At 37.4% G+C, this 15,669-nt stretch overlaps 1 protein-coding gene across 1 annotated transcript in view; it reads left to right on the top strand.

The window, feature by feature from the left end:
- Positions 1–15,669, top strand: part of Sox21b (SRY-box transcription factor sox21b) — a 71,024-nt gene that overhangs the window by 44,583 nt on the left and 10,772 nt on the right. Inside the window, exon 4 of the mRNA XM_028180278.2 lies at positions 12,296–12,438. Coding sequence (XP_028036079.1) covers positions 12,296–12,438 — 143 coding nt within the window. The remainder of the gene's footprint in view (positions 1–12,295; positions 12,439–15,669) is intronic.

Genomic DNA, 15,669 nt, shown 5'->3' with positions numbered 1-15,669 from the left:
TAAGTATATCAAAATACGTCACATTGGCAGTAGTTTTAACCATCAATGACTTCTGATAGCTCGAGAAAATTCTGAAAAATTACGCAGTCTATTGTTCCTTGTAATTTTACTTTTGCCCAAGGACCGGCTGCTGCCCTGTTGTTTTTTTGGAGTTTACTCCTTTAGAATCGATTTACATATATAGGCCCGGGGTATGAAAATTATGGGGACCAAAATCGTACTAGCATGTCACACGAAATGCGTTATGCGCATTTCGTGTGACATGCTAGTACATGCGCCGGCAGTCCGCCACAAAGCCTCGTACTGATCGCGCGTTTCTCTCATTATTGTATTTTCATATATTTGTTAGTCGTTTGTTTTGTGTCTCGTTAATTTGTTAATAATCTGTAGTGTATCGTGTTGTCGTAATATAGAACTATTTCTCGTATTGTTTCGTTTAATTTTTTATATCCAGTAAACTCCAGTCGTGCGTCGGAGCGGACACACACACTTTTTTTTTTTAAATAATTTCTAAAAGAATGTGAGCTAATTACGAAGCCACAGGTTCATATTGTACGGACAGCCAACACAAATGTTTGCACAACAGATTCCGAACATTGTGTGTCCAACATAATTCGTGTCGAGGTATTCACTTGTACAATTACAATGGGCCAATATTTGCTTTGATTGGGCGTTGGACAATCGTTAACGAAATAGCCTATAGAGTTTCATAAAATCAGAGTTTTTTTTTAATATTACAGTTTAGTATTAAATTTTAATTGTGTAATGCATGTAGGGATAAAACATTAAAGTCAAATACAATATGTTAATTTAAAACATTTTCACAGCCGCCTTTACACGAGATAAACTAAAATAGTTGGGTATTTAGTCTTTCTAATTCTTCCTATTCGTACACTCTGGACAGAGTGGTCGTGGTCATGCATCAGTCGGATACGACCTGCTCAGGACTCTCGTGGGAAATTAGTGCAGTGGTTTCCCGTTGCCTTCTGCACCAGCATTTTAGGGGGTATTTGATCCCCAAGGTTTCTGACGCCTCTTCCGTACAGGTTGTCCTGACGGGTGTGTATGGTTATACCGCCATTGCTCGGTCGCCATTGCCCCGTTCGTTCTCTAGCAGGGAGCACCACGGCAACCTGTTGGTCGCCGCCGCCATCCGGCGCGTGCAGGTGGGGTTGACAATAGGGCCGGTGAAGGTAGCATTCCGATCTCCCCTTACTCCCTTTCTAATAAGTCTTTCTAATAAGAATATCTAAAATAATAACGAAAATTTAGCTTATATATTATAATTTTGATGAAATCCTTGTCTACCACACATTACTTACTATATTTTAGTTAACTTATAGATTAGAAAGTAACGACATTGACAGCGCTATTAGAAGTTCTATTTTTCCAACACGAAAGACAAAGGTGGTAGGACCTCTTACTTTTTACTGGACCTTTTACTGGTGGTAGGACCTCTTGTGAATCCGCACCGGTAGGTACCACCGCCCCGCCGATTTCTGCCGTGAAGCAGTAATGCGTTTCGGTTTGAAGGGTGGGGCAGCCGTTGTGACAATACTGAGACCTTAGAACTATATCTCAAGGTGTGTGGCGCATTTACGTTGTAGATGTCTATGGGCTCCAGTAACCACTTAACACCAGGTGGGCTGTGAGCTCGTCCACACATCTAAGCAATAAAAAAAAGGTATCATACCATACAGCCTAATCCTTTATATATTTTTTTATAAAAAAATGATATTAAGAAGTGAAATGAAATGAAGTTGATTAATTTGAATATTTGGAAATATAATCTCAATAAAATTGTGGTTTTCAGTGGACTTTTTGGAGGATCCCGAGAAGCTACGTATAACTGACAGCGCTAGTTGTAAGACTAGGCAAACAGAATGACATACGGTTACCTTATAATAGTCTACAGATATTGCTAAAGTAGCATTTTCAATATTTATTATAATCTGTGGATATTATTTATAATCTACGGACATTACAATCAGCGAAAAGCGGCTTACACCCTGCGCTTTCATCAAAGCTCTTTCGTGTCGTCTTTACATTTTGCTCTCTATACATCCCACACTGGCATGTTTCAAATTACAAGCTCTATTTACTAATATTTCCGGTTTTCAAGTGTCGTCAACTTTCTTAGAATTAATTTCGCGTTTCAAATCTCATTATTAAAATGAAAAACGGATACATACGATAAACGGAAATTAAAACTGTTATTTAATTAAAATAGATTTTTTTTCGTTAATATCTAAGGTAGTTCTCGGAACTTTTGTTTTCATTGTTATCATGGCCTATTAGTACACGAAAGATAAGAGAATTATATTAGAGCATTAAAATAAGGATATGTTGCGATCAAAACCTCCATTGCTTTGCGATAACGGCCTTCATATTTATAAACCGGAACACCGGGAAAGGTATCCATTCAGAAATGACTAAGTAAGAAACCTTTAACATCCGGTGGATTTGATGTACTGGTTTGTGACGTAACGTAAAAATGCCTTGAGATGTTCTTAAAAAATACTAGTTTTTGCTCAGTAGTTCAAAACTCAACCAGAATCAACGACACCTTTAGATTCCTATTAATTTTATGTGTGTTTTATTTTAGAAAAGAAAAGTTATTATATTTCCAAGATTTTTTAATGTTTGAACCTCAAAGTTGATTTTAACAAACTATTTACCAACTATTAATAAAAAAAGAAGGAACAATCGGTTGACAAATACTTAGTCTGGCCATAAATACTGTTACAATTAAAAATAAATAAAATATTACATTTGAATTTGGAATCTGTCATTTTTATATGATTGCTCATTAAGTTTTCTCATTTTGTGTTTTTGCGCCAATACATTGTACAATATTATGCGATATTAAAATGGAGTGGGGTGATAAAGAGAACCGAATCGCTGTGATTGCATTACACAAAGTAGGTATGGAGCCAAATGCAATTTTCAAAACTCTCCATACGCTTGGTATTAGTAAAATGTTTGTGTACCGGGCTATTAATAGGTGCAATGAGACCTCCTCTGTTTGTGACAGAAAAAGACCTGGCCGTTCACGTAGTGTTCGTACGCAAAAGGTGGTCAAAGCAGTAAGGGAAAGAATTCGAAGAAATCCTGTCCGAAACCAAAAGATTTTATCTCGGGAGATGAAGATAGCATGTCGCGTATTTTAAAGGATGACTTATAACTTGCAGCCTATAAGAGACGTACTGGTCATTTCTTAACTGATAATTTAAAAGAGAATAGGGTGGTAAAATCGAAACAACTACTGAAGCGGTACGCAAAGGGAGGTCATAGAAAAATTTTGTTTACGTATGAGAATTTTTTTACAATTGAGCAACATTTTAACAAAATGACCGTATTTATGCTTAAAGCTCTAAGGAAACTTCCCAATTAGTCAACAGAGTGCAACGTGGGCACTATCCGACTTCAGTGATGGTTTGGTGGGGTATTAGCTATGAAGGAGTGACTGGGCCATACTTTTGTGAAAAAGGTATCAAAACATCGGCACAAGTGTATCAAGATACCATTCTTGGGAAGGTAGTGAAGCCCCTTAACAACACCATGTTCAATAATCAAGAATGGTCCTTCCAGCAAGACTCGGTGCCAGGTCATAAAGCTCGGTCTACGCAGTTTGGTTGGAAACGAACGTTTCGGACTTCATCAGAGCTGAAGACTGGCCGTCGTCTAGTCCCGATCTTAATCCGCTGGATTATGATTTATGGTCAGTTTTAGAGGGTACGGCTTGCTCTAAACGCCATGATAATTTGGAGTCCCTAAAATCCGTACGATTAGCAGTGAATAATTTTCACATGGAAAGAGTGCGTGCTTCTATTGATAACTGGCCTCAACGTTTACAGCGGCTGCCCCACCTTTCAAACTGAAACGCATTATTGCTTCACGGCAGAAATAGGCGGGGTGGTGGTACCTACCCGTGCGGACTCACAAGAGGTCCTACCACCAGTAAAAAGTTTACGAGAGAGATATTCGCGTATGTCAAGAAATTCTGTGTCATGAGCGATGGGGATAAATTTAGGTAGAACTATCTATGACAAAGTACAAAAACTAATTAATATTGTATAAATAAATATAATTAATATGCTTTATAACGGACATTGTCAACGACAGTACCAAAACGCTTTTAGTGACACAAGTGCACGTTATTATAAGGTAGTTAATGGTCCCATTGTGTTCTGTCCGTGTTTGTTATATCTCAAATAATAGAATTAAATACGAGTTTTCTTTTATTTGTATGTTCACGCCGTTGTTCGGGTGTGTTGCCAGCAGACGTGTGGTAATGTAGAATAACATTCTTTTTTTCTGAAATTCGGGAAAAAAAAATTATATTACATATATAGTTTTAAAAGCCACTTACTCGATTAACAATAAAAAATGTATTAGATGGTTAAGAAATTTAACCGAAACAAAAAGAGACTGTATTTCGTAGATGAGGCAGAAAGAAGTAATAATTAAAGATTTTAAGAAGAAATTATAAAGAAGTAGTAAAAGAAGTATTAATTAACGTAGATTCAGAAACATAATTCTTTTCTTCTTTATCAACTTCACACGCATGCAACAAACTAAACATTAGAGAAAAATATACGATGCAACAAATAATAGGAGTACAACACCACCCACACGAAGATAAAGAGATTTATAACTCACAGGGCGACATTTTTTTTCCGAACAGCACAAGTTCTATTTTCGTTTTATTTATATGTAAATTAATGAAATTTCATTCATTTAAAGTTGTTGTCACAATTCGTCTTAAGGCAACTTCTGGTGTAACCAACCACCAAACAGCAGCAATTCCATTATCCAAAAAACAAAATTACACCATTGTAACGATGTGGATGTTCCTCCAACTGTCATACTAGATTATGGTTTAGTGAAATAAAAGCCTACTAAAATAATATAAAAGTGTTAATGCGTAATTGAGCAAATTAATATGGTTTATCATCAACATTAAGGCCCTTACAAATCTTATAAACTCGAAAGGACTAGATATCTAACCAGATATGAGATTTAAGAACCAAGACGGGAGAACTGTAGACCAAAAATACGATATAGGCACAAGAACAACACTTGCAACTGCACAATTTAATAAAAACAGAGAGAAAGAAAGACAAAAACCTTTTTATAGAATTCATCTGTGCCTCTTCAAAAAGATCTTCAGAGTAACTCGCTATTTAAACCAAGCTCCTGAACAATCAACGACGGAGAGAGGAAATCAATAATATTGCAGAGGCGGTGGAGAGATGGAAGAAGTATTGCAAGGATTTTGCCAATACCGATCCGACTACACTAGGATTTGAGGAACTAGAGCTTAATTTTGAAGTCGTCGCGGCCTAATGGATAAGACGTCCGGCGCATTCGTGTTGAGCGATGCACCGGTGTTCGAATCTCAGGCGGGTACCAATTTTTCTAATGAAATACGTACACAACAAATGTTCACGATTGACTTCCACGGTGAAGGAATAACATCGTGTAATAAAAATCAAACCCGCAAAATTATAATTTGCGTAATTACTGGTGGTAGGACCTCCTGTGAGTCTGCGCGGGCAGGTAATGTCAAAGATAGAGGACGCCATGAGCAAACTGGAAGTAAATAAGGCTCCAGCGAGACAGCACTTTTGTTGTCTGGCTGCCTCTGAAACATAGATAAAATACTTACTACAGCAGACTATCAAAGAACTTGATTTCAGTATAAATAAAAGCAAGATCAAACTGATGGTGGTTGACAGATCCAACAGAGTTCAGCTTACCGGCATACTAGATGAATAGTCTGTCTAGGAATTCCAATACCTTGGATAGGAGAGGCTGTCAAGAAATTCGTCGACGCGTTGTAATGGTCCAGACCCTAACTAAGCTCTTCAAGACAAGGAAAGATCAGAACATCAAAAAAAACACTAACGTTTACTGTATCCGCACGTTGGTCTCCTCCATATTCCTATAAGATTCCGAAGGTTTGTTCACTAAAGGTATCGAACAGGGTACAAGTCGACGTTTTGGAGATGTGGCCTGGCGAGAAATGCTTAGCACTCCTAAAACAGCTCGACAAACTAACGTCCCCATTCTAAAACAACTCGGGATCGACAATCACCAAGCCGTCTCTACAATATGCCTCTGTAAGGTAGTTACCCCAGTGCTTTAGTCACATAGCGCACTGAAATACAGATAATCTAGAAAGGCGCATAATTACGGGCCACGTAGACAGTAAAAGACTTCGGCGAAGAAGAAGCTTTAGACGTTGTCTGGTGTTGTGGCCTCAAAATGCCAATGCCTAAGGCTCACCATTAGGCTGAAGATCATAGCAAGCGGAGGAGTTTGCTGTAGCGTTTACGTCGAAGCCAGGATCCTCATTAGTGAGAAAATTACTTGAGGAGGAAGAAGAAGGACCTTAGAATATTCTTTTTTCCGCTTTGTAAAACAATTACAACATCCTGTATGTACTTACTAAAAATCCAGCTAATGTAGCGTTTATGATATATTACAGACGTCAAAACAATATTTGACACAATAATATATCGGAGCACCATTATAGTCTAAAAAGGACCCTTTACTAATCCGTACAATAATCCAATAAAAATGCCTATTCACTATTAGCATATTACGTACTGGCAGTTTGTTACTGAACGGAAGTGACCAATCGCGTGCGCTGCCGGAAACTCCTCCCCCCACCAAACTGCTTCCGGTCACGTGACGTCATTTACATGACAGTTGATCGCGAAACGCCGCTTGGAGTGAACGTATGCAGCGAGATTATTTTTAGTTTATGATATAAGGAAATGACTTGTTTATAATTTTTCTGTTTTGTTTTCAAAATAAATCTAGCTATCATTCTGAACATGTAACTCCATTTCAATAAAATTAGTTTGTTTTTATAGAGCTGGGATGAAGTACCAATAGATATTCAGGTATGAGTTAAAGTTAATGAGTCAGGCAACAGTACTTTTGGGGAATATCTAATTTAGGCATCTGCCTAAAAATCTTCAATCGGAAACATAACGCAAAAACCGAAATCCCAACTAGAGTTCATCCATGATTCTAATCGAAGCTCGCACAGGGAAACATTCTAAACAAAACATGATGATTTGCACGAAACACAACTAATCTATCAATTCAACCACGGTTTGTTAAGTACGCCGACAGTCGGACACTGGGGTGAGGCTTGTGATGCGACGTAAAATTTCGCTCGTCATTTGTTGGCGTCGAATTCTGATTTAGGTAATCGATTATCGTCTTATTATACGGCTGTGACGAGGAAAAATGCGTTTGAATATGGAAAAAAACTCCACAAAGGTTTTCTAGCGATTTCCCTATATTTAGCAATGTTTGTTCCAAACACAATTGATAATAATACTGCTGGGACATATTTTATTTTTCTACTTTACTACAAATTTCATTGCAGATTTCAGTCAAGCTTAAACCAGTAAGGATTTCGTTATAGTTATATGTATGTGCTTACATTCATTGCTATTTCTCTTTCTAACTAGATCAGGATACTCAGACAAATGTTCATAAGAACGGGGTCCAAGACAGAATTAATAAAAGAGAAAAAAGCCTTGATAGGTTTTTTACTTCTGTAATATTTTAAGTTCACAGGTAAATGTGTGGTACTTTAATACTCTACAAATGAGACTTCTATCAACCGAATTCCTAATAATTATTATTGTATCAAAAAACGAAAAATACTTCATCGAAACAATAGACACTTACTTCATGATTACGTTGTGCAACCCGAATAGGCATTTAGAGAAACCCACTATTTAAACGATAAGAGAAACGAATTATTTTCCCCTTTACTTCCATCCCCGCTTCTAATACGCTCTGTTATCGCAACGAATCCTTACCGAAACATCAAAGCACGAAACATAAAATACACGACAACAGATCCAACGACAAAAACCCAATTAATGCGATCGAAAGGTTTAAATTAACTCTGAAACCGATGCAGTGCAACATCAAAAGTGTAATGTAAATGACTAATTTTAATTAACAGGTAACGTTGAACTTTATTCGTGGAAAGCTCTGAAACTTTGTCAAAGGTACGTTCAGTGCGACGGGTCGGTACGGTACGGTAGGTACAGACGATACCGTGGAAGTTTCCCTTCGACAAAGAACCTCACCTGTAAGTTTGTTGGTTTGGAAAAAAAATGCGGATCCAAATAGAACAACTCGAACACGAGGCTTGGATCTTGAGGGTCCATTTTGCGGTTCTAATCAGGACTCCGAACTAAAAACTTTCTTGTGCTATTTTTACTAGAAGCTTACTAGAAGTTTTGAAGTTTCTTGTTTAAAAAGTACTCAAAAACGTAGGTACTTAGCAATGAGTTAGGGAAATTCTTGTGTTTATTGACATCAAAGTTTAACTACTTTCAAGAAATTTAGTATGTACCTCAAATTTGCGGTGCAGATCAAAACGGCTTGGAAGCGATTCGATTGTGAATCACTTAATAAGGGCCAAGTTCACGAATGATAATTTCGATGAAGAGATTACAGCTACTTTTACTGATGGTAGGACCTCTTGTGAGTCCGCACGGGTAGGTACCACTTCCCTGTCTATTTCTGCCATAAAGCAGTAATGCGTTTCGGTTTGAAGGGTGGGGCAGCCGTTGTAACTATACTGAGACGTTACACTCATATCTCCAGGTGGGTGGCGGCATTTACTTTGTAGAGGTATATGGGTTCCGGTAACCATTTAACACCGGGTGGGCTCTGACCTCGTCCACGAAGGTCTGCAATTAAAAAAAAACACCTAATAACGGATACCAAACTTATGATTATCAACGGTCTGTCTGATTATGCTAAATCAGTCAAAGCACGAATATTTATTGATAATTGACGAAAGCTGTAGATTTTTTCCCTACCTAATCATTGGTAGCATAAGGGGCTATTCCGACTTCATGCGGACACGTGGGTGAGCTCACGGGCTCAACCTGAGAATTGCTAACACTAGCCCTAGCAAGAGTAAGTGTGCTTCGGTGAATCTACTACTGCATCGGAATCGCGACCCACTGAGAAGATCCGGGGAGAAACTAGGTGGATTGTGCCTATGGGAGTATTAGTACTCGTAGTGTGCCGGATAGCATTTAAGCATCTTAAATCGTATTTAAGATGACAGGCCAGATTAGAATATATGAATGCTTTTTAACGGTAACATAGAAACAGAGATACTGACCTGAGTGTCACCATTAATTCCAACGAGAGAAGTAAAGGCAGTTACATAAGAAGATAAGGATTGGCTACAACTCTTACGTACAAATGATGAAGTTGTAACTAGGCTGGGGTCGTTTACCTGGATCATTTGATTAATAGCCGACGCAAATCATTACCACACAACTCTTTTTAGCCTGCTAATACTAAAATCACTAGAATATTCGAGACCCGTAACACTAAATCCTCGTTCGATCCGAATTACCTGGACCATTTTGCATGCACAAACGGGATCTTATCGCTAAGGTCACCATAAATCACCTAAGAAAAAACACCTGACGTCACGGAAAATAAGAATTTTTTTCCGTGAAATTTAACACATTCAAATAGCCTTATTGAATAGGAAAACCCGAATGGAAATCCCATTTAGGGGTCGTGTCCGACCTTTTCTATTTATCGTGGACACAATAAGGGTGCCTACTCTGTGCTTAATGCAAGGAGCGGGCCGGACTTGAGCGGGCTTATGGCGAATCATGTATGAAATTACACTCATTGTACATGTTTCTTTTATGAAAATAGTATGTCTGATTACGTGTTTTTTCATCGGATTTATTTCGAGTAAGCCCTTGGAATTTTCGCTAATACGGGTACCAAAATAAATAGTAAATTATCCCCAGTTTTGTTTTTGTCTTAAAGGAATTTTCTCATATTAGGTGTGTCGCATAAATTCTGTTATAAGGGTTTCTAAAAGTGTGAGAGATAAAGAGTGTTTTCAGTTAATGATAAAATAATCGGAGTCAGATACCTGAAGTTTTACCACGTCGTACCTACTACTGCCACGTACACCTGCCTAAACTTCACCACAAGCACTAGTGGTATTTTTAACCAACAGGATTTTTCCAGTTTCTGGTATGAAGCAATCATATACTTCGCTGATTAAGCTGGATAGAGCATCTTCAAGTTTGAGAGTGCAGAATTTCCGGTGATAGGCGACTTCGATAATCGCTTTTCTAAAATGTGTGGATTGTCAGCTGCTTTTCCAGTTTCCCTGGAAGCAAATTATCATGATGATGCACGAAATAATTTTAAAATTTTAATTGATAGTTTCTGTGACTGGACATAATTAAAACAACCTTTACCATCTTAAGTCGCGGATACATTTTATTTTTATTTTATTATTGTGTCGTCTACAGTTAGTTACTTTCGTATGTAATCCGTGACCACGAAACTGTAAAATATTCGAGACTTTGGAAATATTAATATAAAAAACGCAAAAACGTGAAATTAAGCTGCAATTTAGTTATAATTATGTCTACGACTCGTGAAAGTCGAAGAAAATGCGTTTCACACGAGTTTCATAAATAAAAATTGGATAGCATTTTGAAATAGACACTCTGAATCGACAAATGCCAATAGATACCGCCATACCCACAGGAGATGACAGCGAATTTAATTATAAAATATAATAAAAACATCTCCAACGTCCCTTATCAAAAGGTTGTTAGCGTTCACGAGTACACATGCAATTTTCACCTTCATGCCTGCCGACATAGAGCTCACGATTCTTTGATGGTACAACATTTTAATTTGCGGTCGCGCCTCATAATATATTATAGATAGGATTGACGCCACCACAAAGAGGGTGTCTCATATTTTTATTTATTTAAATTCTATTTTCGAATATTTTACGCGGCAAGACATGAAGTGTATATCGAGTCTCATGTAATAACGTCACAAGTGGGTAGACTGCGGTGACATCCTAATTTGGTTGAATTATACACGTACTTAACTCGAATATTGACATTCGTATTGGAGAAATCAATTTATGCCCCGATTTGTCTAAGAATGGATTTAAGTACTTAAAACATATTAAAAAAAAAAAATACTATGCTGCTATATTATTGTGAATGCTCTCTTTCTCTTGATCTTCTCAGGGGGTCGGGACTCTGATTCGATAGTAGATGCATTCGAGAAACAGTTTTCCTTGAACATTTAACACTAACTGTTCAAATTATTTTATATATTTGTTTCGTCTATAAATAATAATAAAAAAAAACAATTAACAAAAATACGTCGATAATCTCAACTTTCGTTGTAGAGACATACCTATTTAATAAATAAATCAGAATAAATAAACCAACCCTAATAAACAGAAACAAATGCTTGTAATGAATACTGATCTCCACTCGCAATAGCAACTCGAATCAAACCGTTAAAACGCTTACAGCATTCCACCACTATTTAATGATAATTCATAACAACCGACCAATGCAAACTAACCCGTACCTAAGGCGCATTTAATATAAACCTCTAAGGAACTGACCGTCAGTTAATAGCACTCGAGGGCAGCCGGATTATTCATAGTACAATGAAATAATTAATTGGTGCTCGAATCTGAGTTCCCGGCGAGCCATTATGAGTGTTGTGGAAGCCGGACTCAATGGAGCAGTGTCCATTACGGGGCGGCCACTTGCCGACTGAGGTGTGAAACTGAATTAGACGTTTTGAATGTTATTAGCAGTTCGAACTTAGAATTTCAAATACTTTTTTTTTCTAGTTGAAGTTTGTTAAATGTACGTGTGTGCTGTTTTTTAGAAACATTAGTACCTACATATTTGACAAAGAACTTTTCTCTTTTTTTTTCCTACTTATGCTGATAGCCTTGAGAGGCTATTTCAGCTTCACCCTAACGTGTGTAGGTGAGCTCACGGGGCTCAAACCGGAGTATTGCTAACACTGACCCTAGCAAGAGCAGTGCTTCGCAGAATCTACCACCGGATCGGAAACGCGACCCACTGAGAAGATCCGGCCAGAAACTCAGTGGGCTGTGTCTATGGGTTAATTCGCTCGTCGAGCCCTTCGTCGCAAGCGACGGGTTCGACGAGGACGGTGACCGGTGCTTGTGGTAACTAAAAGCACCGTTAATGGATCGGGAGGATCCGTAATGACGTGCTTTGGGCGACGTCGACTGTTTACCATTCAGTCTACAGGATCGGGTATGAACTTTTCTCGAGTGCTTCTAAAAGTTACGAATGTAAAGCAAATAACAAAAGTAAATCATAACGTTTACCAAAAATTTTACAATTAGATTAATGAATGCTATTAATTGATGAATGGCTTAATTTTTTTCATTTTTTCATAGGTATGGCCGGTGGAGGAATGGGTCAAGCAATGGGAAGCTACTACGGCGCAGCTTACGGGCCGCTCGGAGCAAGCATGGCGGCAGCCGCCGCAGCCGCTGCTCAGCAGAATGCTATTTCAGCAGCTTTGACCCCTAATGCTCAGGTAAGAAGGCTTAAAATACTTTCTACTTTATTATTTTCTGGGAGCGATAGTTGATCACCCAGAGTCCTGTACAGCTTTTACATGGGGATTATTTGCTGAAAGTGCTTGAGAGTCTCCGAAGATGGCCTATCTGCTTAAGGACAGCTGCTTGTAGAATGTACTTACAGCTAGATCTGTAACTATACTTGAGACCTTAAAACTTATATCTCAAGGTGGGCGGCGCATTTAAGTTATAGATGTCTATGGGCTCCAGTAACCACTTAAAGCCACGTGGGCTATGAGCTCGTCCACCCTTCTAAGCATTAAAAAATTTTTTACGTTCTCTTTCTTTAATAATAATAAAATAACATAACTTATTTCACACGATGCAGTGGCTAATAAACCTTCCCATCCCACGATAAGATCCAGCAAGGAACTCTATGCAGATGCTATGGACTAAATGTCAGATAGGACTTTTTAACGAGAACAGTGACCTGCTGCTAACGTTAAAACTAGTATCGTCCAACAGCACCCAGAGTGTATCAGATCGATCCATTACCGGAGGTTATATGACGGAATTTCGCGTAACACGTTCAAACATGCAGTCCTTATCTGAAATACTCGTACTTTAAAACGGGGAGAGCGCAAATTATGATTTACTCGCGAATGAAGCGGCGTAGAAAAACAATGACGTCAAGAACATCGAAATATTTCGACTTCTAGACAGAAAGTTTTACATTGCTTACGAATAGATAAGCAATGCAACTTACCGTAGATAAATAATAACAATAATAAAAAACTATATAAGCGCACTTTTGTAGGTAGCTGAACTAAAAAGTAAAAAACAATTGGAATTCCTTGTTAGGTGTGCGAAGTCTCAATTCAATTCAACGCTTTAAAGTAGATAAAAAATACGTTCTAAAATTCTGTTACATAGAGATACATACCAAACCATTACTCGTAAAAGCGTGCTAAAATTGTTTAAGTCATTGACAAGGAACAAAATAATCAATCGAAAATTAAATTTTAAGTATTTGTCATACGCTTCCTCAAATTTTACTAAAATCATAACAGTGAAATATGGAGATCGTGCCAGAATAATTATTGACTAACAATACATTACGATCAATTAAAAATAGTTTTAAAAGTATTGCCCAAAGGTTCTTAACGCTATAAGCATCACTTACGCTCTTTTTAGAAAACGATACTTTTGAAACTACCCCCGATCAGTTATGGAAGTCGTAAAATATTATAAATGGAATTAAGATTTTGTCTTAATTTCGCTGACGCATGAATCTTCAATGGTGCCGCCGCTACCAACAGGTCCCGACATAGCGGAGGCTGCGTTCAGTTGTGGATTGATGTCGGCGATAATAACTCTTGATAAGGTTATTAAAGTAATTTATTAGATTTTTAGCAAAATTAGTTCAGGTTAACTTTTTTTGAGAAAAAAAAAATCGTGAATAGTCGCTGCTAAATTGAAAATTCAGACAAATTTTTATATTAGGGTTGACAATTCACCTTTTTTGTGATAAAAACATATCGTTTTCTCGTATGGCGTGGATTCACATGACGAATGGTATTAGGCTTCCTCAAGATCCTCTGATTTAAAGAAAATAGTCTAACTAACCAGACAGTTATCACGTAGGACCGACGGTAGTTTCCAAGGGAAATGCAAATGATAATGGCATCCCGGACAATAATAATTGCAACTCCCGATGATCGCGCTAAAATCGTTGAACCACTGAGTGAATTATATGAGATTCACTGAATATCAGAATATTGCCCCTAACTACAGAATCTCACTAATTATATTGTGACGACTCGTCGCTTTTAAACCGTAAACAATAGCCAAGGAATAGGGATGTCAATTAATTTGAAATTTAACTTAATTTCAACAGGGAATTTAAACTGGTTTTACGGATAACTAATGATGGAAAGTCGATCATAACCACTGAGACCTCAAGACTTCAATCCGTTGTATCTATGTATAAGGTTTTTTGTGTTTTGATTCGTTGGTGATTTAAAAAAAAAAAGAAACTGTTCAATTTATAAGACAGTATAATAACTCTTCAATAGTTCCTAATATAATTTATAAAAAAATTTGCTTGTCAACCTGCCTTGAGAAGCTGAGGCGAAAAAGGTACCTAGGAGTTTTTTTTTCTATATTCACAGAAAAAAAAATCGGTTGGCAATATAAAAAATGGAACTTAGCTATTTTGTATTGAAAACTATTCCGTAGCTCGAATCCGATAGCTGCTTAGCTTCAAAGTCAAGTTATTCACGCACGTTAAAACTAATATCGCGACTTTAGAACCTCTGCAAGACACAAAGGGATACTACTGACGTATCAAAACTCTCAACCCGAAGATAAAAAAAGGAATATAAATGTCAAAAATTATTTCATCAAAAGAACGACAACCCTAAACCGGTATTATCCGGAAATATTCGGATGAATACATTCATAGCGTACATTAATCTTTGCACAAGCTTTTGAAATGTACCTTATTATTAATCGTATGTCTGTTTATGTGCTTTCGTGTTCTTAATATTAATGTCTAATGGATAATAATTTGTTTTATTACTGACAATAAGTACCGGAACATTATTACTGATACCATTATTACGCTAAAGTTCCGAATCGATTTCATTGAAGATTTATTGTTTTATATTATTGGAGTAAATAGGTGGTTAGTACCCATCTGTCGCACAGTGACTACTGTAGACTATTGAGATCACACATAGAATATCGTCACTATTTTTTAAATATAGGGTCAAAATTTCAATCTTGTTGCAATGCAAAATTGTTGTAAAACAATTTTCTCGCTTAAAAACGGAACGCTTCACTGATCTAAGACAGAAATAGAGAAGATGATACATACGCTATGTATCAAATTCAAACGGAAAATGTGTAAGAAGCACTGATGAATTTATGGATGTATGTTCGAAACAATTTCACGTAGGTTAGTTACGATGACCTCGTAACATCATCCAGGTCATTTAATAGTCTACTCCACAAAATTAGCAAAAACCACTAACCGTAACCTTCGTCGCCAGACATTAATCTCGTCATAATTAAATTCTCCACAAATCGTAATACATCATTTTCACAACCCCAAAACCGCCCCTAACAAAATAATCCCCATTAAAACACTACACTTGACATACTACTTAGACAATTGAACCTACGCAATCGGCCCTCGTCTCAGGGTTGAAACCTTCAGACTACCGTAGTAATATTCACAGTGCAAA

The sequence above is a fragment of the Bombyx mandarina genome, chromosome 04 (assembly GCF_030267445.1).
Source record: "Bombyx mandarina strain Sakado chromosome 04, ASM3026744v2".
NCBI classification, from domain to species: domain Eukaryota; kingdom Metazoa; phylum Arthropoda; class Insecta; order Lepidoptera; family Bombycidae; genus Bombyx; species Bombyx mandarina.
The sequence above is the reverse complement of the archived record's forward strand: the minus strand, read 5'-3'. Positions and strand labels throughout refer to the sequence as shown.